The following is a 24,074-nucleotide window of genomic DNA, read 5'->3' as shown; positions in this document are numbered from 1 at the left end:
TAAACAGCATTGCTGTGAATTTACACATGCACACAGCGATATTATCATCCTGAGTACTGATAAGGTTATTAAGCACCAAAGTGCAAGTGTGCAGTACTGGAAGGGTTTTCTGAATACCTCATTCCACATTTGTAATGAACGTGAACCACTTTTAAAAGAATGAGTCTGGTTTGACTAATCCTTTAGGTAATTGCATTTGATGACTCAATGTCTCCATTATAATTTCATTACAAATTCTAGGATTTCATTTCCTAACGAATGAGAGTATAAGATTTTATACAGTACTTAAACATTTCTATAGAAGTTGCTGCTAACAGAGTATTAATCAAGTCTTTGTATACAAGGATTATGGCTGTTTCCTATAAAACCATTTACCCAGCCTCTGTTTGCATCTAATAATTTTGTTAATGATACATTAAATGCATTTTCTTAACTATGACCAATATTTGTTAATTAGTTCTCAGAACAATTACGTGGTATTTAGTGTCTAAACAAATACACTGCACATTCCACTCATTATCTTCCGCACATTAATCATACCTGACCCATATGTATGCCCATAGGTTCATTTTAGGTGGGGAAATAACATGTAGGGAAAAGGCTTAATCACACACAAAATATGAGCTGGGGACACACTTGCTGTCCAACTAAAGGAAAAATTCTGCAAGCCCCATACATCAAATTCTCAAGCATGTTTCCTGGACAGCATGAAGCTTTATGGACAACAAATGACGGAGTCAGATGTGGGTTGATGTGGTCATATCCTCTATTGACAGAGTGCCATGGTCTGACCACTATGCCCTGAAGGCTCGGATAAGCATGCCACAACACCCCCGTCTAGGCGACGAGCAGATTTATGCTCGCCCGCGAAGACTTATGGATCCTGATGGACTCCTGAATGCTCTGCGGGATCCTGAACCCACCGGCACCCTCGATGGCCTAGTAGCGGACTGGAATGCCCTCCTTTTGGATGCCATCGAGGTTATTGCTCCCCGACGCCCTCTCCGACCCCGTTCTCGGCTGGCTCCGTGGTATACAGAGGAGCTACGCTGTTTGAAACGGGAGCTTAGACGGCTAGAGCGAGTGTGGAGGAAGTCTCGTGACGAGGCTGCGCGAACATCTTATAGGACGTTTATGAAGGCCTATGAGATGGCGACGAAGGAGGCGAAGAGAGTGTTCTTCTCCTCCTCTCTCGCGTCTGCTAGCTCTCGCCCAGCACAATTGTTCCGTATTATTCGATCCCTTACCTCTTTGTCAGAGCGCTCAAAAAATGATCAATTGGCTATTAGCTGTGAGGCATTTATGAGCTATTTTGCAGATAAAATCGCATCGCTCCGCCAGGACCTCCCTGCCACCTTGGAGACAATTAGTGAACTGGAGGCTCCCTTGCCGTCTTTTGGCCCTTGTTTGGCCCAGTTTTCCCTGCTCTCTGAAGACGATGTTGACAGAGCCCTAGCTGCTGTTAGACCTACTACTTGTCCTCTGGATCCGTGCCCCTCCTGGCTTATTAAAGCATGTCGGGAGGAGTTACGACCCCACCTGTTGACTATTATCAATTGCTCCCTTGAGCAAGGAGTTTGTCCGGGTGGGTTGAAGGAGGCAGTGGTCCGCCCACTCTTAAAAAGACCATCGTTAGATCCTAGTGATCCGGCCAATTACCGCCCCGTTTCGAATCTTTCGTTTCTGGGGAAGGTAATTGAGAGAGTGGTGTTGGAGCAGCTTCAGGGTTTTCTGGAGGACGCATCGGCCTTTGATCCCTTCCAGTCTGGCTTCCGTGCTGGGCATGGGACGGAGACTGTTCTCGTCGCCGTCACAGATACGCTCCGTATGCAGCTTGACCGAGGCGGATCGGTGCTGCTGGTGTTGTTGGATCTCACCGCAGCGTTTGATGTGGTCGACCACGATCTTTTGACCCACCGCCTGGCCGTCTCCGGGGTACGGGGTACTGTCCTTCAATGGATTGCCTCGTTCCTCCAGGACCGGAGTCAGCAAGTGTGGTGCGGGGACCAAGCTTCCCGGAGGTGCCTGCTTTATTGCGGTGTGCCTCAGGGAGCGCTATTGTCCCCGCTGTTATTTAACATCTATATGCGACCCCTTGCTCAGCTGGTACGGAGCTTTGGGCTGGAGTGCCATCAGTATGCTGATGATACCCAGCTCATTCTGTCGATGGAGAGGGGAGCGGAAACCGCCCCTGCAGCTCTACAGCATTGTTTGGAGGCGGTTGCTGGTTGGTTGATGCAGAGCAGGTTAAAACTGAATCCAGCAAAGACAGAAATCCTTTGGTTAGGTCGCCGGGGGGCGGCGGAGGGTTTCCAGCTGCCGGTGTGGGAGGGGGTCTCATTGGCACCGGCCCCCTCGGTCCGCAGCCTGGGGGTCCACCTGGATTCATCTCTTTCTATGGAGACCCAGGTGGCCCATGTAACCCAGGTTGCGTTTTTCCATATTCGCCAGGCCCGGCGGCTGGCCCCCTTCCTCTCCCAGGCGGATCTGGCCACAGTGATTCATGCAACGGTCACCTCCAGATTAGACTATTGCAACTCGCTCTACGCGAGCCTACCCTTGAGGCTGATCCAGAAATTGAAACTGGTCCAGCATGCGGCGGCCCGTTTGCTCACGGGCGGTGCCTCTAGAGACCATATCACACCCGTGTTGCACCGTTTGCACTGGCTCCCAGTTGAATTCTGAATCGTCTTCAAGGTATTGGTGTTAACCTTTAAGGCCTTACGCGGTCTGGGACCCTCGTACCTCAGGGACCGTCTGGCCCCATATGTCCCACGTCGGTCTCTGCACTCGGCAGAGGCCAATTTACTGGAGATCCCCGCTCCCTCTATGATGCGGCTGGCCTCCACTAGGGCCAGGGCTTTTACAGCCCTGGCCCCTGCCTGGTGGAATGCTCTCCCACCAGCTGTCCGGGCCCTGTGGGACCTAAACGAGTTCCACAGGGCCTGCAAGACTGAGTTATTCCGCCGGGCTTTTGGGGAGGCCGGCTGCTGATAGGTGCCCATTAACAACTGAGATCCGCTGTTCCCCTCTCAGAGGAGTTGAGGAGTTAATGGTCGAACGCCATCTGTTTTAATTGATTATGAATTTGGAACGCTGCATTTTAACTGATGAATTTTAATATTTTATTTTGTTTATCCGCTTGTTTATATTATGATGTAAACCGCCCTGAGCCCCTTGGGGGAGGGCGGTATAAAAGTGGAACGAATAAATAAATAAATAAATAAATAAATAACATGATTTCTACAACTTTCCAGTCATTAGGATTTGTGATTCACAGCAGCTCCTTTTTGTTATCTCCTCCCACAGGAGGAGTATGCAGCTACATATTGTTCTTGGGCCTTTTTTTTCTGTTGAAGCCTTTCCAGAGGGAAGAACAAGAAAAGCTCCCAGTTTAACATCTTTAGGAAGCCGCTATGGGGCGTAACTTTTTAGGAGAGCATTTGGGGACCTGTCAGTGCAATCCTAAGAAAAGCTGCACCCTCTATAGTCCATTAAAGTGACCTTAGAAGGGGTGCCATTCCACATAGGATTGCATTGTATGAAAGATATGAAAGGTCTGATGGGTTCAGCAGCTTTGGAAATTTGGACAGCATCATGTTCTTGCACCAGTCTTTTAGATGGTTCTGTTTTTTCAAACAGACATTGTATATACCATTTAATGGTTTTAATTCCTGCTATTAATTCTCCACCTTGGGTCCCAATTAATTTGCAAATATTTTAAATAAATAAACAGAATACCCAAATACTGTGCAGTAAAGAGACTTTTCATGTGTCCTTGTGATTGTCAAAACAGAGAACAGAGTCTTTTAGTTAAAAATAGCATTGGATTGTTTGAATAGACTGGTAGTTGGGGAAATATTATTGTAGGGGAACCGCAGGAGTCCCTAAAGTTTATGACTGCTTATTTTGTAAGCTTCTGATGCCTTTAGGGTATGGAAAACCAAGTCCTCATTTACAATGAGGATGTTTTCAAGTGTCAAAGATTTATTGTATCTGAGAAATGAATATTATAAAAATGACTTGAGTATGACATGGAAAATAGTAAATTTAAGTATTAAAAAGGTCAGATAGATGTTGCCCCTTATAGAATTAAGTTTTCATTAATTTTCTTTATTCTTAGAGTGTACATGTTTTAATTAAATTTTGGTGCACAATAGCAACAATAGTAATAAATGGGCAGAAAATTATTACATTGAAAATTGATTAAATCAGAACTAAGATAATCTAGCAGAATGTGATTTAGTCCTGTTATTGTAATTTAAGGCTTTTGAATAGAGAATTACATCTTCTGCAATAACTCATGGCATTCTGCTTATGAGGTGATGATAATAAATAATTAGCATTTATATAGTGCTTTTAGTTCTCAGAGCCCTTCACATAAATTATGTAACACCTACAAAGCTGCTGCATCATCTACTTTTTTATTTATTATCCAGAGAAATCACCAGAAAATCCAGGCAGAACTTGGAAAGCAGAGAAAAACAAACATCTTTTTACATACATCTTCTTTTGTTTTTTAGAATGCTCTTGACACTGTGGATGATCGTAGCCTTCTGACTGAAACTGAAAACAGTCTATCTGTTCTGACTCAGTGTTTTAAACTACATCTTCCATAAAGCAGCTGCTGAAATGCAATGATAACTAACAATGATATTTCAGTACTGTGCTCATATAATACCAGGATGCCTTGGGTCCTGAGGAGAAAGACAGGAATATAAATATTTTTAATAAATAAAAAACAAGAATAACTTCACTTTTATAACACCATCACTAAGGCCTTGCATTTACAATGTCTCCTCTAATTTGGCTCTGACACTGACAATAGTGGCATACAGTTTTCTTGCTGTCACTACCAATTATGGTTGCCAGCCATCAGCTTGTGAAATTCTTAGAAATTTGGCAGGGTAGGGTCTGGAGAGGGTAGAATTTGGGAGTGATAAGGAAATCAGGAGGGATATGGTGCATAGTGTCCATTCTTCAAAACTGCAATTTCTTCCAAGGCAACCGATTTCCATAGTCTGAGGATCAGCTGTGATTTTAGAAGAATTCCAGGCCTTTCCTTTGTCTGGAGTCCCCACTACCAGACTCCTGACTGCTGATCCCTCCCTTTCTGATGCCCAGCCACCTCCTGGCCCAATGAACCTTAAGGACCTATCTGCATGGCCCCAACAGTAGGAGGGCAAGAAGAACAGCCCCACAAGCAGCCAGGGGCCAAGCCAACCTGGCCTGTACACCATGGAGAGCCCTGAAACTGACAAAGCCAGAACATCTGTTGAGTGATGGCCCTAGCCAGCCCAGCTGGGGCGTGCCATGGCTGGAGGAAAGCCACTCATGCTGAAGGGAGGCATGGAGTAGGAAGAGGGCCCAGAGCCTCCCAGGTTCTAGAACTGCCCAATGCTATGCAAGGTAAAAAGTGGGGCTTAACCGACCTTAGGGAGGAAGGGACAGGGCTGGTCATCAGGGGGTGGGGAAAAATGAAAGGGGAGGATATAAAGGCCTGGGGTCCTGATGGCTGGGGAGGAAGAACTGGCATGTGGTTGCTCCTGTGAGAGCAGTCTGAACAGCCAGTCAGGCCGCCCTCTCAGCATTAGAGAAGGTGTAGACCCTATCTGAGGCCACAGGACAGAAGGCTCACCAGCCCAATTGAATGAGGCAGGGTGTGAGCAGGGTTCTTGGAGTATGACAGTGTTGATGTTTGTAACCTTACTGGTGAAGTCTGAATTTGGAGAGTTCAGAATATAGTCTCTCTTAACTCAATATCTTTTTGCCCCAAATTAAAACCAGTCTGAACCTTCTGGATTCAAAGCACACTTTGCATTAGGGCTCAGCCCCACTGCCAAACATTCCTAAGTTCTATGTTACTCCTTCCCTTTCTCCTCCCTTCTCTCAAATGTACCTGTTGAGAAGGTCTGGAGTACAAACAGCAGCATGAAAACTGCATCCCCACCATCCATCTCCCACCCTTCCATTAAGACACCTAGATAAATACAGCAACAGAAATACAACAGGCATAGGGGTCTTTGGAAATGTAGTTCTAGATCAGTGGTTATCAACTTTCCTAATTCTGCGACCCCTTAATACAGTTCCTCATGTTGTGGTGACCCCAGCCCTAACATTTATCCATTTTACAGATGGAGAACACTGATGCAGAGAGTCTTAGGCGACCCCTGTGAAAGGGTCGTTCGACCCCCAAAGGGGCCGTGACCCACACGTTAAGAACTGCTGTTCTAGATGGAATGCTGCTGTTGTTGCTAGCTGTCATTATAGAGGTTGAAATGGGGAGGGGGTGATATTGCTGCTACCTGATGCTCTGACAACAAGCTTGGGGGAAGTGGAAACACTATAGGAGGTAGGTAGATAACTGAGGTTTACATTAATTTTTCTGTTAGAATTTGAACAATCTTATGAACAGCTAGTGTAAATTAAGGCAAAAGAAGTCTTTGTCCATTACTAAATGTCCATTTCTCTGTTACAAAGAATAACAGTTCATCATTCACTTAATGACAATTCATTACACCAGTTTTCAAAAAGAAGGGCAGGCACCTCATTGCTTGTTTTACTATTTCACAGCTGAATTTTCTATAAATTGCAACTGGTAATATCCATTATTAATCACTACTATCAGTAACAGGCTTCAGTAGGAATCAAAATAACTTTTTATTATGAAGGTACAGTGTAGCTTCAGCCAACCAAAGGAACTGATGAACTAATGCTTCTAAATTCCAATTAAATTGTTATCGTGTGAAGCAATCTTCCAAGGCTAAATCCAATGTAGCAATTCTGTTTTTCAAGTCAGAATGCATACGTCTCTTACAGTGGTCATAAAATCACAGCTACTTCACTGGTAAGTCCTGGTAACTTCTTCATGCTAATTTTACTCTGAAGAAATTGTACTTTAATTCCAGCGGCTGAATCTGTTATGAAAAAAATGTATATAAAGCAATCAAATGTTTCTTCTTAATATACTCCTTTTTCTTAAATTTATCTTTGAGCCAACCTAGATGAGATGAAAATTTGGCCTAGAGACTGGAGCTCCTAAGCAGTTTCAGGGCCACCATCTTTAGAAAGGAGAATGATCCTTTTCTGCTTGCTATTTTTCTGACCTTTTAGCTGCTGTTTGTCCAGATAAGAAAAACATACAGCGACCTGGTGCTTATCTAACAGTTTCTTCCAATGGTGCAAGAGCAAATTTTAAAAACACAGTCATTTGAGAATTTGCTAGACACTGATTCAGATCATGCAGGTATGAAGGCAATGAGGACATTTAACTCTTCCACCCACCACTACAGTAGGAGAGCAAGTTACCTGTAGGAGAATAGATTACCTGTTCCAACACAGTTGTGATAATCAAATAACTTTGTCTTTCCCCCCTTTCCTTAATTGGTAAAAACATGTAGCAGTGGGTGGAAGAGTTAAATGCCCTCATTGCCTTCATACCTCCACCTTTGCCCATGGCTACAATCCAAATGGGTCTCTGAATAGCTGCTGTTTCTATCACAATGACTCTGGGAAGATCTTAACACAGATAGACCCATGTTTATCTAGTAAGGGCCTGTGTATAAATAGTCCTTTCAAGGCCCTTTTTTGATCCATGGGGGACTCAAAAGCTCTACATACATTCCTTGTCACCATCTGCCAATGCCCTTCAGTCTTGGTTACCAGGTCCCCAGTAGCCACTGGTAAGGAGTTAGGGTTTTCAGCTACAGGCTGGGAAACTCTTGGAGATTTGGGAATAGATCTTGGGAAAGACAAGGGACCTCAGTGGAGTACCATGCCTTAGAGTCCAGTTTCCAAAGCATCCATTTTCTCCAGAGCGGGGCAATCTAGCAAGGTGTGAAATGATATCACGTTGTTCTCCTCAGGCCAGAGCCATTTTCATTTCTATGGCACTCAGTTTCCCTATGCCTTGGAGATGGCTCATTTGCCTTTCCCCATTTCTAGCTGTTAGTCTGTGGGAAAGTCTCTTGTGGCACATAGAGAGCGCAAACCTAATTACTTAAATTGTAATGTGAAATTCTGAGTACATATCTTCACAGGCCCATACATACAATTCCCCAGATATTAAAATATTGTTATATTGGTTTCTTAGAATCAATCATTTTAAAGCTTGGTACATTTAAGAAAACCCTAGCTGAGCATCTTCGTCTTTTGATTCCTGTGCAGCCTTCCATGGAGATAGGTTCACAGGGTCAGCAGTAGAACAGCTAGATTTGAGTCCAATAACACCTTACAAACCAATGAGAGTTTCAGGGTATAACCTTGAGTCAAAGCTCTCTTTATCAGATGTGTCTGATGAGGGGAACCGAGACTCTCAAATGCTTGTATCCTGAAACACTGGTTGGTCTCTAAGGTGCTACTGAATTGTAATCTAAATATACAATGTGCTTGAGTGGTGATTATTCTCTTCTTGTGTGTCTTTTTCTAGGTAAGGGGGATTTAATTGGAGCAAACCTCGCAATCAGGGACCAAGTGATTAAAACAAACGCAGATGTGAAAGCCCTAACTTATTGTGACCTCCAATGCATTATTCTGAAAGGACTCTTTGAAGTGCTAGACCTTTACCCAGAATATGCGCACAAATTTGTTGAAGAAATTCAGCGGGATCTCACATATAACCTTCGAGAAGGCCACGAAAGTGATGTAAGTGGTTTTACTATGACTGCAGCTATGTTTAACCTAAAAAATAGATCTTGAACACTGATGATTCACCTTGAAGTATCAAAGTAAAGATATATTTCTAGTGTTCATTTTGTGATGAATGACTCTTGTACTTAACTTGATCATTCATTCTTTACTCAGATGAATTTTTTATCATGAACTGTAGATACTATAGGATACTATGTTGATCCTCTGTACATAAAAAAGAGTACTGTCTCAATAATTATTAAATAGGTTTTGTCCTTACGTGCTTATATTTTACCATCCTTTTCAGTCCCATTAAACATAAATCTAAAAGAATATTAAAGAATATATTTTCTGCATCCTAAAATACCTGATCAACATTCAATTATTTTTTCAATCTATTTTAGCATATTTCAGACAAAGGGAAACTGCACTTACAATTCATGCCTTTTTAAATGTTTTGCACAGCAAAGAGGTGCTTGAATTTACAAAACATTGCTAATTACATTCACAAATAATGGCTCTTCAGGTGGACTGAACTCTTGAAAACAAAAAGACAAGTTGTCTTTTGTGAGGTAGGCCTTTTCAGTATCCTTATTTTCCTTGTCTGTAAGTTCCTGTTTCATTGGAGGGGGGGGGGGGGCAGTCTCTTCTGCATATGTTTTTCTCCCTCTGATAGTCTCTAATACAGCAGTTTATATCTCCCTGCAGTTTCAAACTACAAGCTTTTTTATTGGACATTAACCAGTGTAATATTGAATTGATTGCTAGAGGGAGAAAAACACATTCAAAACAGAATCCCACTCCCACCCCAACCAGGAAATTATCAGCAAAGAAAATAGGGATGCAGAAAAGCCCATCTCCACTTAGGAGCATGAAGGGGTTTTTTTTCCAGATAAGGTTGCTGAGGTACATCTAACAGAAAGAAAACACTGAAAGGCAAGTTTTGGAAGTTCAAGAGTTTCTTTCATACTAGAAGAGACTTTTATTTTCAATGTGGTTTAACTGAACTTTGCTTCTTAAATCATGAATTTCTTCTCAAGAGCAACAGCATACCTACTGTACTAATAAACTAGAGTGGATTCTGCATGGGTCAAAAACAGTGGTGTGAAAATGGTGTAAACCCTTTTAACATCGTTGTAAACCATTTTACACCATTTTTACACCATTTTCACACCGCTGTTTTTGGCCCATGCGGAATCGGCCTAGGTCATTGATTTCTGTTCACATAACTATTTCAGTGCAAATTCTGTCATTGCTATTTACCATATTAAAGAATTAGCTTACGGGGTACTATGTAAATAAACTCTTAATTTAATGTGATCTTGTTGAGGGCAACTAAAAAAAAGTTAAGTTGTAGCCACTGCTTCTCTGTGGCTCCATTCCTTACCATTAATAACTTTGGGATAGTAAGATCACATAGGAAGTGACAGTGACATGATTGTTCTCAATGCCAGTGTTGTTGAGCTCAATCTTCATAGAAGGGTGACAATTAGTCTTCGCAGACAGCCAGTAGGATTCCAGAGGAAACCATCAGTCAATATTGTGACAATACATTAGGGGGAAACCTAGAAGTGTCTTCACACCTTCCTAGGAACCGCTAGTAAAAACCACAGAGTTTCAGGCAATTCCTAGATTGGCATTACTTTTCTGATTTTCTATGCAAGGTGACATTATGACATCACCTTCTTGGAAATAATAATGTCTAGCATTTGGAAATAACAAGGTGAGAAGAAGATGGAGCAGGGGGCAGGCAAGTGGTCAGCTACAGAAGGCTGCAAGGTTAGAGACTCTTCCATCCTTTTGTGCCAGCTCTTGTCTGTCATTAGACTGATAATCTCAGGTCTATTTTCCTCCTTTTTCTCAGAAATCCCCTCTTCCTCCTTTCCTAGTAGCACATTAGCTGAAGGCTATTCTCTTTCTCTCAGCTTTCCTGTCTGAAATATAGTTCCCTAACAAAGATTTAACTTTATCTTTAAGCAGTGAGTCTGCCATTTCTTTGCATAACAAGCAGCCCGACAGCACACCTGACAGGGATTTTAATTCCCCCTCCCCCTCTGGCCTCCAGAGTGACAGTGGGAAATAGGAGCCAGTGTACAGGGGATCCCCCATCCCTGGACTTTCAGTTCTCATAGATCATTAAGGTCCAGAGTATAACATGAGCTCCCAAGGGGTACTGATCATTAACATTGTAAATAAGCTGTATAAATCCAATACATTGTTTTCAAAATGGCTTTTGAAGAGGGTGGAATGCCAGTGGGATTACTATTGACTTGTCCCCATCTTTTATTTTTATTGACCTGGTTTTAAGTGATGCTTTATTATGTCTTTAATGGTGCATTGTCTATGTAGTGGTGTTTCTTGTTGATGTCATTTGCTGCTTTTCTATGTGAGGTTTTGACAGTTTAAGCTGCCATATGTGCTTCTGTAATTTTTTAATGTCTTTTGTAGTATTCTTTTTGTGTTTCAATCTAAATCCAAAACTAGCTGATAATGCAGAAGTTCCGTGATCAGTGTCTGCCACATCTGTGCCAGGGGAGAAAGTTATCCATTAACTACTCTGTGGTATCTTTTACAATTTAAATATTACCCAATGGTACTATTTGTCTTTTTATGTAATATGCCAGCAACATATTTGCTCTCCACCTTGGGACAAATAAAAATTTCAAAGGGAGAGTAAAACTAGGAAAATTTAAATATCCTCAGTGCCACAGCTCCATTTTTTAAAATATTAATTATACCCATTGGAGATTTTCTTCAGTGATAGTATTTTTTGCTCTGATTGTAAAGTTATCTTAAGTCTCACTATCTGTGCTGGTCTTTAACTCAGATCTCTTCCAGACCTGTTTTTTTGGGAACAAGTGGAGCTGAGAATGCCCTTGCATAAACTAGCAGTTTAAATCAGCATCTGAGCACAACTTCATATAGTACAACTTTAATCTATATATATAAAAAGCTAACAGTGACTTTGTTAGTCATGCCCTAACACCAAAACAGCTGGACGGATCGCCCCCAAATTTTCACATGACATCCCTCCCTGTTGCGGGCAGGTAATCGGACCTTCAAATCGCCGAAAGCCCATACCTGAGCCAGGTAAAACGTCTTTTTCCTGGCACACCAGGCCATGAAGCTGGCTCTGTTTAACTGTCACCCTTAGAATGTTCGTGCAGCATGTCTGTGGCCTGAGGGGCTGGTATGCCCTTAGAATGTTCACGCAGATGGCCACAGATGAGCAGTTAAGACAGTAAATAGGTAATACTGTTAGGTAATACAAGTGGAAATGAAACACATACACACTTTGCCATGTGAGACGTCAGGTGGGGTTCCCCACCCCTCACACGCAGGTAACTTTCACTCTCTGTGCCTCACCCACTACTACCACACAACACACATACTCTTATACACGTCTAGCTCATCCTCACACACCCCAATCTGCCCTCCCTCACATCCAACCACCACTTACACACTTCCTCATCCATACTCACCACAGCTCTCTTTTACTAAAAGCGAGCTGGAGTTTGCCTTTTTCTTCTAAGAAAATCCACGGGATGGGTCGAACCAACACTACTGGCTCTGCTTCTTTTGCACATGGCCCTTTAAGAATCCAGGGAGCTGACCTCGATCTGAGCGCCTCACCATCCTGCCTCTGCTGCCTGACTGGGATAGCCTCCTTGCCCCAGTTCTGCCTTGCCCAAGCCAGGACTGTGCGTGTCAACCAGCCTCATGGACAGCGGGATTCGTACTCTGGACAGTTCCGTTGTGGAATGGAAAGGGTTACCTTATACTAAAAAAACAAGACAGTACCATATAACAATGTGAATTGAAAAGGGAAAGAGGAATTCCATTTGACCACCCCAAAAGGCTATGATGCGGATCATTGGACTTGCATGGACATGTGTGTGGGTTGCGGACTGTGATGAGAAGGACAATTGCCACAGCAACACGTGGCCGGGCCCCGCTAGTGGTTACATATTAAGGACCTGTATTCTGCATCAGTAAAGTATTCCATGGATCTGCTTAGAAAAATATGTGCACATGCTTCAAGCTCAACATTTTTGAGCAGTAATACACATCCATTAAAACATTATGTGTGAAGCAATCTTAAATTGTCACACGTCAGTTGGATTTTATGAGACCAGCATAAGAGTGTATAGTGACAGAAATTTACTGACTTATTAGAAGGTTGGTGAAGGTAAAGGTAGAGCAGATTGTTGTCTCCAAAAAAATCCCTGATTTCAATTGACAGTGCAAATCCTGTTGCTTTAAGTTATAAAAATTGAGTATAGCAAAAAAAAAAAAACCCTACTAGATTACACAGCAACTACAACAAACTAGATTATATTGCAACTCTCAAACTTTCTTCCCCACCCAATGATCACCTATTGCTTAGTTTTCTTGGTCTGTCTTCATGAGAATAGATTGTGTAGTTATGTTACACTGGGTATGTATAATATTCTTATAGTGATTATTACTCATTAAGGGCTGGTCTTTTTCACATAGTTTTTCTTATCTATGAAGAAAGAGGAACAGACTCAACAGCTTATTTTACCTTCAATTGCTATACATGATATAGAAAAGAATTTCATATGAATAGTTTGGGGATATTCTTATGCTAGGCAGATATTGCATAGTAATGCTAATCATCTGGAGATCATGTCTTTCCACAGAGGATAAACAGATATTGAGAGTAAAGCTGCAGAACATGTGCACGCTATTATCTCAGCAGAAAACAGGGATATATATTTTATATTACCTACTTCTGTCTTCCCATTTACTTGAAGGTCATCAGCCAGTTGGTTGGCAGCTGGGTTACTGAAGGGGCTACTAATTAAATCCTGGAACACCAAAGCTGTTAGATTTGGCCAGAGAGAGATGAAAGAGCATTTTTAAAGAATTCAAAGTAAATAAGCTTGATGTTTATTACCTCATGTGTATTTCCAGAGAATTATGAAACAATTTAATTGAAATAGTAAATATCCTGAAATATCCTCAAGTAGGAAATATCCTAAAACCTTCCTCCCCTTCTTGACCACTACTATTGTTTGTAAGAACCAGGGGAGCACTGGCCATTGATTATAGCTATGATGGGATTTCCTGGTGGGTCAGTGGCTTGCTCCCATCTCAGGCAAATCCAGCCAAGAGTAGAAGGCACAGGGAAGGTGCAAGATAATACCGCACTAAAAGTTAGCAGACAGCATATGACAATTCTTCTCCTTGTTGGGCAAAAAAAAATCCTCTGGCAACTGTTATGAAGTCATTTGGCACTTGTTATAATCATATATAAATACTAAATATTGATAATATCAGATGCATTTTGTGACTTTCCAAAAAAAATATACCAGTAACTGTTGCCAACCTCATGCATTTGTCAGTGTTCGCTGATATATGCCCAAAGAAGTGGAGACACAGAAATCTATTCTCCGACATTCACCAGTTGTAATCTGAGATTGCCAGCTTTCATACATTTTTTTACATTTTGGTCGTCCACTGTAATACAATTCTCTGGTTTAGAGTGGGCCAAAAAACAGAAGTCTTAGTCTAGCATAAAAAATGCCAGTTCTCCACTACGTAGGAAATGCAGATACCAAGCCAGTCTCAGTGTCTCAGTGAACAATTGTTTAAATAGCAAGATGAACTTTAAAAGGTTCCTGATAAATGTGACAAGCAACAATACCCTAGTGGTTGAAAATGCTATCAGAAGCTGGTGATGTGTGTACCAACAGTCTGGCATTGTTATTGTGCTGCTTTCCCTATAGATTATTGTAACAGTTCAAGATTGCAAATAGAAGCATTCTGTCTTTTTAGCACTTGCACAGAAACACAAGTACATTACCCTCTTTTCTGTATATTCAGTTATACTATTATTTAAGTTATGCCCCTTCTAGCCTCATGCTGATCTCTCCAATGCAAGGTTGGATTTTTATTTTATTTCTATTCCACAATTTCTGTATGAAAGGGCTTCTGATGGATCTTCTCTGTCAGGTAGAATGCAGCAATGTTATAGCATATTGGTTCAGGAAGCTTAATTACTTCTGCCTGCCATTCTTTACATGGATTGCTGGTAAAGTAATAAATTGAAATAACAATAGTTTTGCTAGATGGTAGCATTTAGAATGTTACCCTCATACCTAAGCTTGACAGAGGATTAGGCTTTTATTGTATGTGGTAAACCCGTGTGCTCTTTGTCTACAAATCCAACTTTGCTCCCAAGGATGTAGGTAAGGGGGGTTTCCTGGGTTTAACCCCCCCATTACATGTCTGAAGCTTTGCGGCTCCCCCCACTGTTTGTGGTTTTTTTGTATTTTTAAATTGTTTTTTCAGTTTTTGGCCTGCAGGGGCGCCATTTTTAGGCTAGCAGCACCACAATTTTAGGGATTTTTTGGGAGACTCTCCTGATAATACCACCCAAATTAGGTGAGGTTTGGTTCAGGGGGTCCAAAGTTATGGACTCCCCAAAGGGGTGCCCCATCCCCCATTGTTTCCAATGGGAGCTAATAGGAGATGGGGGCTACACCTTTGAGGGTCCATAAGTTTGGACTCCCTGACCCCTTGACCCAAACTTCACCAAACCTGGGTGGTATCATCAGGAGAGTCTCCTAAAGATACCCTGAAATTTTGGTGCTGCTAGCTTAACAATTGACCCCTGACAGCAGGCACCCCCCCCCCAAAAAAAATTTCCCCAGATGGATTTAAATTTCAGCATGGATTTAAAGGAAGAATCTGAGGTCCCCAGTTTAAACATTGAAAGAGATGCTGTTTCAGGGTGGGGGATAATACACCCCCAAAGCATCACTTTCAATGTTGTTTTAACTGGGGACCCCAGATTCTCCCTTTAAGGTGGATTTAAAAGGAGAATTTGGGCTCCCTAGTTTAAACACCATTTAAAATGATGCTGTTTGAGGGTTAAATTCCAGCATTACAGTGGCCGGCCAGATTTTGCACTGGGCTCTATTTCCCCTAGCTATGCCTCTGCTCAGATGGGAGGGCAGAAGGGACTGCTGGCTGCCGCTGGGAGCCCAGCTGGTGGGGGGGAAGCACAGGGGAGTCTGCCATCCCTGGCCTTGGAGAGCTGCTTTTATAAGCACTGAGGCCAGGGGCAGGGCTTGGTGAGGTGTGACCCTGCCCCCAGGGGCAGGTGGGGATGTGGCCCTGCCCCCCGAACCCACCCCATAAAAATCTATACCTACATCCCTGTTTGCTCCTCTTCTGACCATCAGGGAAAAAAGTAATGGTGAAAATATTTCTATTGTACTTTGTGGTCTCAGAGTATCAAACAGATAGCTCTGTGTCTTCACAAAGTCCTGATTCAGAAACTTCTGGAACTAGAATTTTGGCATAAAAATTCCCTGCCTTAAATCACATGTGGCTCAAGGGTCTGGTCATAGACAAGCCTCTGCAATTCAGGTATCCTGTGGCCACCACCATGGCAACACAAATTGGAACTCTGCTGAGGATTCTGAGTTAGCTAGCTTCTGTGGCTGCTCCTTTAAAAAAAGGTTTTCTTACAGTTAGCTACTTCAAGTAATAGTTAAGCTAGCTGTCTTGTATGTAGTTTGTCCTTCTCTAAGTGTAGGCACATACGGTATCTATGCCTTTAAAAAAGTGAATGAGCTCTGTTAAAACCATTTCAGGTATTGACAGGCATCAGTCCTGCTTGCTTTGCCTTGGTGAGGGGCCTCTTTCTCTTGAAAGGTACACTTTGGGTCAAGCACTTTGCAAGTCACCCAGCCATTTACAAGAAATGGAAGCATACCTGCTTTTGTCTTGCTGCATCCAGCAACTTTTGGTTCACTCAGCATGGTGCACAGGTCATCTGTGTATAACTAGCTAGAACAGTGCAGAAAGAAGCAGGCCACCATTGCCTGTAAGTGGCTGAGTACATTGCAGCCCGTATAGCCCGATGGATACTTGGCAGAAAGACAGAAAACTAGCTATAACTGAGAGTTGATTGAAACTCTTGCTGATCCATTAGTGTTGTCAATCTGCTGCAAAACTGCCATAAAGCACACTGGTGGAAAATGAAGTAAAATTCAGGACTGCAGACAGAATTGAATGACTTGGTGATTAGAGTCTCAGGCTTGTCTCAGGCTTGGATTTGTAAGAACTGGATTCATATCTCCACTGAAACATGAAGTTCATTTGGTGATCTTAAGCCAGTCACATACATTCACCCTTAAAAGGTTACTGTGAAAATAAAACGGAGCAGGGAGGAACCACGTATATTTCTTTGGGGGAAAAACATGGCAGACAGGTGAATGGACATTGTCCTATTTTAATATTAAAAGTTGCATAAATACTGAAAGAGTGAGTAGGCTCTGAGTATGCATATGAAATACTCTGAGAATGAAATATTTAATAGCAACGTATTATTGCAGAAGCAAATTTGAAATTTAGTTTAAAACCTGGGGCAAGATTTTAAGTAAGTTTCTAAAGAGTTCGTATCTGGATATTTCCAGCTGTGAAAATCACATATTATACCTTCCAGATCCCAGTGCCATAGTCTTTCTCTCTGATTTGTCATGGGATATGATAACATAACCACTCACTAATTTGTTAGGTGCTGTCAGGTGAAATTACTACTGTGCACCCAAATGTTATAACACCTTCCCTGTGTTGTTACAGAGAAATTTAATTCACCAAACCTTCTAGCTGCCCGAGTGACTCACAAGATTTACCGTGCCATTGCATAAACCCTAATGAACTCCCAAAGGAAAATGAAAATCTCTGCAAGAAGCATGAATTTTCTGTTTTTGGTTCAGTTAGATACTATCAGTATGTGTCACATTCTGATGAGAAAGACTGCTCACTTGAACCCATAGAACTCTATCTTTGAACCCAAGATATTTAATTTGCATGAACCGATTGCTCATATGCCACTTAAAAATAGCACTCTGTCTTCTTTATTTGTGGTCCCCCAGTGCTGACAAATAAAATATTCAAATTGAAAATAATGAGCAGGATGTATACATAACAAAGAAAAAAGGTAAGTGGTGTTGGAGTGATACATACTTTAAAATTTTCATTGTCATACACTGTGTGATCCTGCATAAAAGTAGTGTAGCCGATGCCCCACTGATTTCCAAGGGGATTCATTCATTTGCTGGTGAGGATAGCAAACCTTCAAACTGCCAAAACAAAAGCTTGTATTTGACTGTTGAGCACATCCTCACTATCAGTTGCTGCTGGTGCAACTGCTCAAATTACCTACCTGTGTTGGACTTACCTGCTGAGAGAAGATGTTGAATGCTTTGGAGTACCTGGTTAATTTTCCAAATAATTTCATTTATTTTATTTTCAGTTAGAGTGTGTGGAATTTCTTTTCCTCCCCCGCCCCCCATAATCCACTAGCAGACCCCAGGACCTAGTGTGGTCTAAATAGCCTACAAAAGCTTGTATTTGACTGTTGAGCTTGTATTTGACTGTTGAGCTTGTATTTGACTGTTGAGCACATCCTCACTATCAGTTGCTGCTGGCGCAACTGCTCAAATTACCTACCTGTGTTGGACTTACCTGCTGAGAGAAGATGTTGAATGCTTTGGAGTACCTGGTTAATTTTCCAAATAATTTCATTTATTTTATTTTCAGTTAGAGTGTGTGGAATTTCTTTTCCTCCCCCGCCCCCCATAATCCACTAGCAGACCCCAGGACCTAGTGTGGTCTAAATAGCCTACTTTGGTTTCCCAGGTTTTAAATTGTTTTAAGGTTTCTTAATTGTTTTAGGGTTTTTCTTTGGCAGCCTTTTGTTTTTACACAAGTTTTATATTTGGTTATGTCTGTGTTTTCTCTTTAAGAGTGTTTTAAAATTTGGATTTCTTTCTCTGGTTGCAGGGTGAAGGGAGAATCCTTTGGTTTCTTGTTTTGATTCTTCCATCACCACCACCCCTTCCCTTCATTTTCTAGTACTTGTTTCTCAGCTGTGTCTTTGAGGCATCGTGGTGGGGGTCTTCTTCCACTTTCTTCAATAGAATTGGACCCATTCCCAGACTTTACTAAACCTTTGGGGTTCTTCTGAGGAGAGTCACCAGCAGGTCTGCAGCAAATTTTGTGCCTTTATCTAGAAGAATAGCCTTCCTACAGTCAGATTCTTGGTTGTGGCTTTGCTCCATTATGGGGAATTTGGAGAGGGGACTCTCTGTGGGTGTTTTTCAAGGTAGAGGCACAAAATTTGGAGTGTAGCTGAATGTGACTTTCCTTGGAAGGACTGCCAAGTTTGGTTCAAAGGGCCTGTAGAATTTGACTCCCTGAACCAAATGTCACCAAACTTGGAGGTTCCTGGAGACCCTTCTGCAGCAATGCTGCAAATTTAGTGCCTATACTTAGAAACACACAAACCTACAGCTTTAAAAAAACTCCCATTACTAATAAAGTTGAAAACATTCAGCTTTTTAAAAAAACATTTACCAACATTGAAATTTTCAGAAGTAGCTTCTAGCATCTCATAGCAGCTGCTGGAATCCTCAGTGTTCTGAAATCAACTCTACACCATTTGTGTAATACTATCAGTTGAGATGTAAGGAAGGATTTCTAATGCTGTGTTGCACTTGGTAGGAATGGGGTTTTTTTGTTACTTGAGGCAATTTATGTTAGCTGGCACATAAACTGTCCAATCTTTTCACAGTTAGAAAGCAGTAAAAATCCTTGGAAACCAATTCGCAGACTTGTGTAATATGTACAAGATTGGCCACATCCTTAGTGAAGAACCACTGTCAGCCATATTATGTGTACCTTGTCCTTCCAAGATAGTTACTGTGACCCAAGTATTTTAGGGAATTGGTGATTAATTCATTAATGACTAACTGGTGACTAATTTACTGGCAATCCAGACAGCCAAGATAAGTATCCCTGGAGAAAACAGTAGCTTTGGAGGATGGACTCTATGGCAAATACCTTGCTAAGATCCCACCCTTCCCAAACCCTTCTTTCCCCAGGCTCCATCTCCAAAATCTCCATGAAAGTCCCAACCCAGAGTTGACAACTCCATATAAAGGTCATATATATACATTTTACTGACATGTTGAGAACTATGCAAACCACCACATTTTTTGATCCATCAAGACGCAAGAATAGTGTCTTCTTTAGTTAATGTTGACATGTTGTAGGATGTTCTTGCTTCTCTGTATCCTCCTTTCACTTGCCACTCATTTGTATTTGTTTAAACGGAGGTGCCTCTATAGGTTTGGATAGTCTGTACACACACATATTTCCATTAACATGGTAAATTCCTGGTCAGCTTGTATAACTACAACCAGTTGAGATCACCAAATTCTTTGGTTCTGCAAGTTACATATATTTTAAAGTCAGGAATCTCTCCCTTGCACATCATTAAATGAATTTAGAAACATATTTGTTTATAAGAAAAATAATCAGTCACACAAACTGTAGTCGAGGCGGAAATGCAGTAATAACGAATAATATAACTTCAAAAATTGGAGCATGCAATAAATTTAAACAATAAAACATGGTTAAATGATACATAGGCTGGGTGATGTACGGCGAGAAGGCGACCCGTGGTTGCATAATTGTCCAATGCATGGCTCTTGCTGTTTGACTACCAAAACTATAGAGTGATGGTGTTAGAGTCCATGGATTTCTAAGGATTGTAGAGAGAGCTACCGATAGTCTTTAGCATTGCAAGTTCGGTGATTCTTGCGAGCAAGGTTGTGAAAGAAGGCGTGTTCCGATAATATTCAAGTGGCTGAAGGCAGCGGAGAGTTCCAAGGGTTAACCTATCAGGGATGTTCCCGGCTGTAAGTTCAAATTCCAGCCGGGGGGCGGTGGGGAGGAAAGGAGGATGGCGGTTGTAGATGAAGGTCCTGCAGGGGGTGACCGATTGTCACCGGTGGGGGGTAGTTGTATGAGTAGCTGCTGATGGCTGTAAAATCCGCAGTGATAGCCGCAAAGGCTGCAGCTTTGGGATTCTTGGGCGTCTAGAGGCGGGTCGGCTGCTGCGGGAGTCTTCGGGTTAGGCGGATCTTCTGGGCCCTCGGGTCGTTCCGATGCTGATTGTAAGTCTGCTGAGGCTATGGGACGGGATACTCCGGGGGGACCTGTTCCATCTTCGTGGTGTGGCCTGGCTTCGTTTGGCATCGTTCCTCGAGCCGGTCGGACATGTCGGGCTGGAATCCATAGAGGACCTGTAGGGAGAAGGACTGAAGCATACCCCCTTCCCCAGGTTATGAGGGGGGCCGGTCCCCGCCAGGTTCGATCTGGGAGCTGGCGGTAGTAGACCTTGGCGTGGGGGAGGGGGTCTGACTGCCTGAAGTGTCTTTCTACGGGGGTGACCTGTTGCCCTGATGGTAGGGCGAGTAGATTTAGATGATTGATGGTGAAGAGTACTTTTGAAACTGTTTGTTGTATGTGGCCTAAATGGGGGGGGCTACCTCCCCTTTCTTTAGTTTGTCTGGCTAAAATTTCTTTGAAGTTGCAATTTGCTCTCTCAACGATTGCTTGCCCGGTGCTGTTGTAGGGAATTCCGTGTGTTAACACGATTCCCCAGTTGGTGCAGAACTGGAGCATGGCCGCGGAAGAATATGCGGGCGCGTTGTCCGTTTTTAAGGCGGAGGGGGCGGCCCATGACGGTTATGCATGCAAAGAGGTGCTGGATGACGGATTGGTTGTTTCACCGGAGGGTGTGTGGCCCAGACGCACCTCGAGCAGGTATCTATAGTTACATGTAGGTGCTTCCAGGGGGCTAGGGCAGGGACCAGGGTTACGCCCATTTGCCACAAGTCATTTTGCCAGGCCCTCGGGTTTACCCCCGGGTCTGACGAGGGCCAAGGCGTGAGCATTGAGCACAAGATTTTAACGATGGATTGTGCCTGGTTGAGGGGATGCTACAGGATCGGGCGAGTGCTTTTGCCCCCTGGTGGAAGAAATCGTGTGATTGGAAGGGGTCGGAGAAGAGGGTGGAGATGTGGGTAGCGTCTGTCCATGCGTGCTGGTTCCCCTCGCTGAGGGGGGGGCCTGGAGCGGTGGCTGCGCATATGGCCCACGGCAAGTACTGGAGAGGTTCTGGATGCTAGTAGGTTCCGTGAATGTCAGGAAGAGACTCATGAGGTTTGAGTCGATTCGGGGGGCCACGTAGGCTCCGGTAGGTGGGCGCATCACGTGCGCCACGTATTGGGAATCGACCAGAAGGTTGAAGGGTTGGGGAAAGTTTGAAAGGCCAGAATGGTCAGCGGCGAGTTCGCTCCGCTGAGCTGGAGGCTTGGCGGCGTGTAAGCTGTCTGCCATCGACCATTTTGTTGAAATGCAATGGCGCCGACGCCAGCTTGCCCCCCCGGGCTGGGCTGGGCCGGGCGAAGATGTGGTGGGGGCGCCTTCTGGAGTGGGGCAGAGGCCAGCGTAAATGGGTCGAATGGGACAGGGGTACAGTGGAGGAGAGTGAGGCGAGGGTCTGGGGAGGTGGAAGAGGATCTCCCCACGCAAATTTTCTAGGGCCAGCTGGAGGGGTGAGGAAGCCGCTCAAGAGATGCTGGAATTCTGCTTCTGTTTAGAGGCATGACGATTTTTTCGGGGTCCCATCCCACCATTGGGCTCTCAGAGTGCGCCTGGACGCCTTTGCCGTTGATGAGATCTGGGCGTAAAAGCTGGGCCCCGCTGGGTGGAGAGGATTTTATGCGGGCAATACGAGGTAGGTGGTGAGCCATGGTCCGACCCAAGAAGGCTGTTTGTGGCGGCTGTGGTGCAAACCCTCCTAGGACCTCCGGGTTGGGGAGGGGGGGTGTCTCAAGAGGAAGAGGGAAAGAGAGGTTGATCCTTGAGGGGGACCCGGCCATCCACTCCATCGGCGGGCTAGGACCTCCCCTTACTGCCCGAAAGGCGCCTCTTGTGCTTTTGGGTGAGCTGGATCTCTATCCCCTGGATCTTTGGTAAGCGAGCCGGGAGTACGCGAAAAACAGGGGGGGGCTGGAGCAAGGAGGTGAGGTGGAGGTAAGCAAAGAAGGGGCGGACTCCACTATTGAGGGTTCCGGAGCAGCTGCTGCAGCTGGAGTGAGCGCGTGGGCGCATCTGGGATTTGTATCTCTGGTATGACAGGGGCGGAGTAGGGGAGTGGAGGGAGTTTATGCCCCAGATACAAGAATGGCTCTGCTCTCTTCTGCACCTTTCGGGAGAGCAATGGGTATAGGCTCTGCCTGTTTTAACGTACGGGCCAGCGCAGCTGCTACTCCACCGCTGGGGGGATGGTCGGTGCGGCAAGACATTTAGATATCATCCTATGTAATGGATGATTATGGTCTCCGGGCGCTTTGGCGCCGAACGGGCTTGAAGCATGATGGACGAAAACTGGGACAACAAGCTGTGGGGCTTCGTTGGAGCATCTCCTGGGCAAGACTTTTCATTGGTATCTGGCCGTGGGCTGCTGATGATTAAGCCAACCGCACCGGTGGAAAAAGCCGTAAAATGTACCTCGGTCTTCGGGAGAGAGGGGAAGGCCATACAAAAGAAACAATCCTTTCAGGTCAACAACCAGGACCTGGTAGTCCGAGGGGATAAGGTTGGGGTTGGGTAGACCGCAGATTGAAGAGGGCCCATGGGCTGGATGCAGGCATTTACTGCCTGGAGATCCTGTAGCAATCGGGCCATCGGCCACTCTTTCTTTTTATTACAGCAAAGACAGGTGTGTTCCATGGAGATGTTGAGAGTCTCTGTATCGTGGCCCGCCAGCCAGCTGCTCCTCCGCACGAAGCTGGTGCATGGCAGTCAATTTCTCTCTGGGCAGTGGCTTACACTGCTTCCCTACTTCCATACTGGGGGTCTTCGTGGTCCACGGGAGTGGGAGGGCAGTGGGGGCGGGCTTACTTGCCTCTGCGCCTCCCATGGCAAGTGGGAGGGCGGCTTATGAGTTGCCACCCGGATTTTGGGCTTCCGGTGTGGCCTGCCCCTTCCTCCTCCCTCGGGTGCCCAAATGTGTCCCAGCCGGCCACTGGATCAGGCCGCCCCGTCACTTCATCGCTGATGACGCAATGCCGGGGCTCCCGCACCCTGGGGTTCACCTGGGCCTCTGGAGCTGGTGTGGAGGAGTGGGCTGGGCGGGATGCTCTTGGGCGAGGGAGCCCGTGACAGCGAGCAAGCGCTGCCCCTCGCGTGGAGGCCGCTCCTTGCAGGATGCCGCCCGCCCACATTGGGGTGCGTACGCTGGCTCCGGGCGAAGCGAGGGCCAGTGCCCCCTGCACATAAGGGATAGTTCTTGTTTAGGGGTGGAGAAGGCTCGGGGACGGGCCTCCCTGAGGGTCTTTTCCCCTTGGGGGGAGACCCCCCTCGGTGGCTGGGTTGTAGGCCCCCCCTCTACCGGGCAGCCTTGCAATCTTTAACGGAAGTGTCCGGATCTGGTGGCAATTCGGAAACATCTGCCTCGGGCTGTTTCCTAGCAATGAGAGGGCCGCGTCAGGAGGTCCGCAGTGGGCGAAGGACCCGGAGAGGTCCTGGCAAGCCTTTAAGCATGCTCG

General features: G+C 44.4%; 1 protein-coding gene across 1 annotated transcript in view; it reads left to right on the top strand.

The window, feature by feature from the left end:
• Window positions 1–24,074, top strand: part of KCNH8 (potassium voltage-gated channel subfamily H member 8) — a 163,554-nt gene that overhangs the window by 108,013 nt on the left and 31,467 nt on the right. Inside the window, exon 7 of the mRNA XM_048510477.1 lies at window positions 8,429–8,643. Within this exon, the coding sequence (XP_048366434.1) occupies window positions 8,429–8,643 (215 nt within the window). The remainder of the gene's footprint in view (window positions 1–8,428; window positions 8,644–24,074) is intronic.

Source organism: Sphaerodactylus townsendi, linkage group LG11, assembly GCF_021028975.2.
Source record: "Sphaerodactylus townsendi isolate TG3544 linkage group LG11, MPM_Stown_v2.3, whole genome shotgun sequence".
Lineage (NCBI taxonomy): Eukaryota > Metazoa > Chordata > Lepidosauria > Squamata > Sphaerodactylidae > Sphaerodactylus > Sphaerodactylus townsendi.
This window is presented reverse-complemented; position numbering and strand designations above follow the sequence as displayed.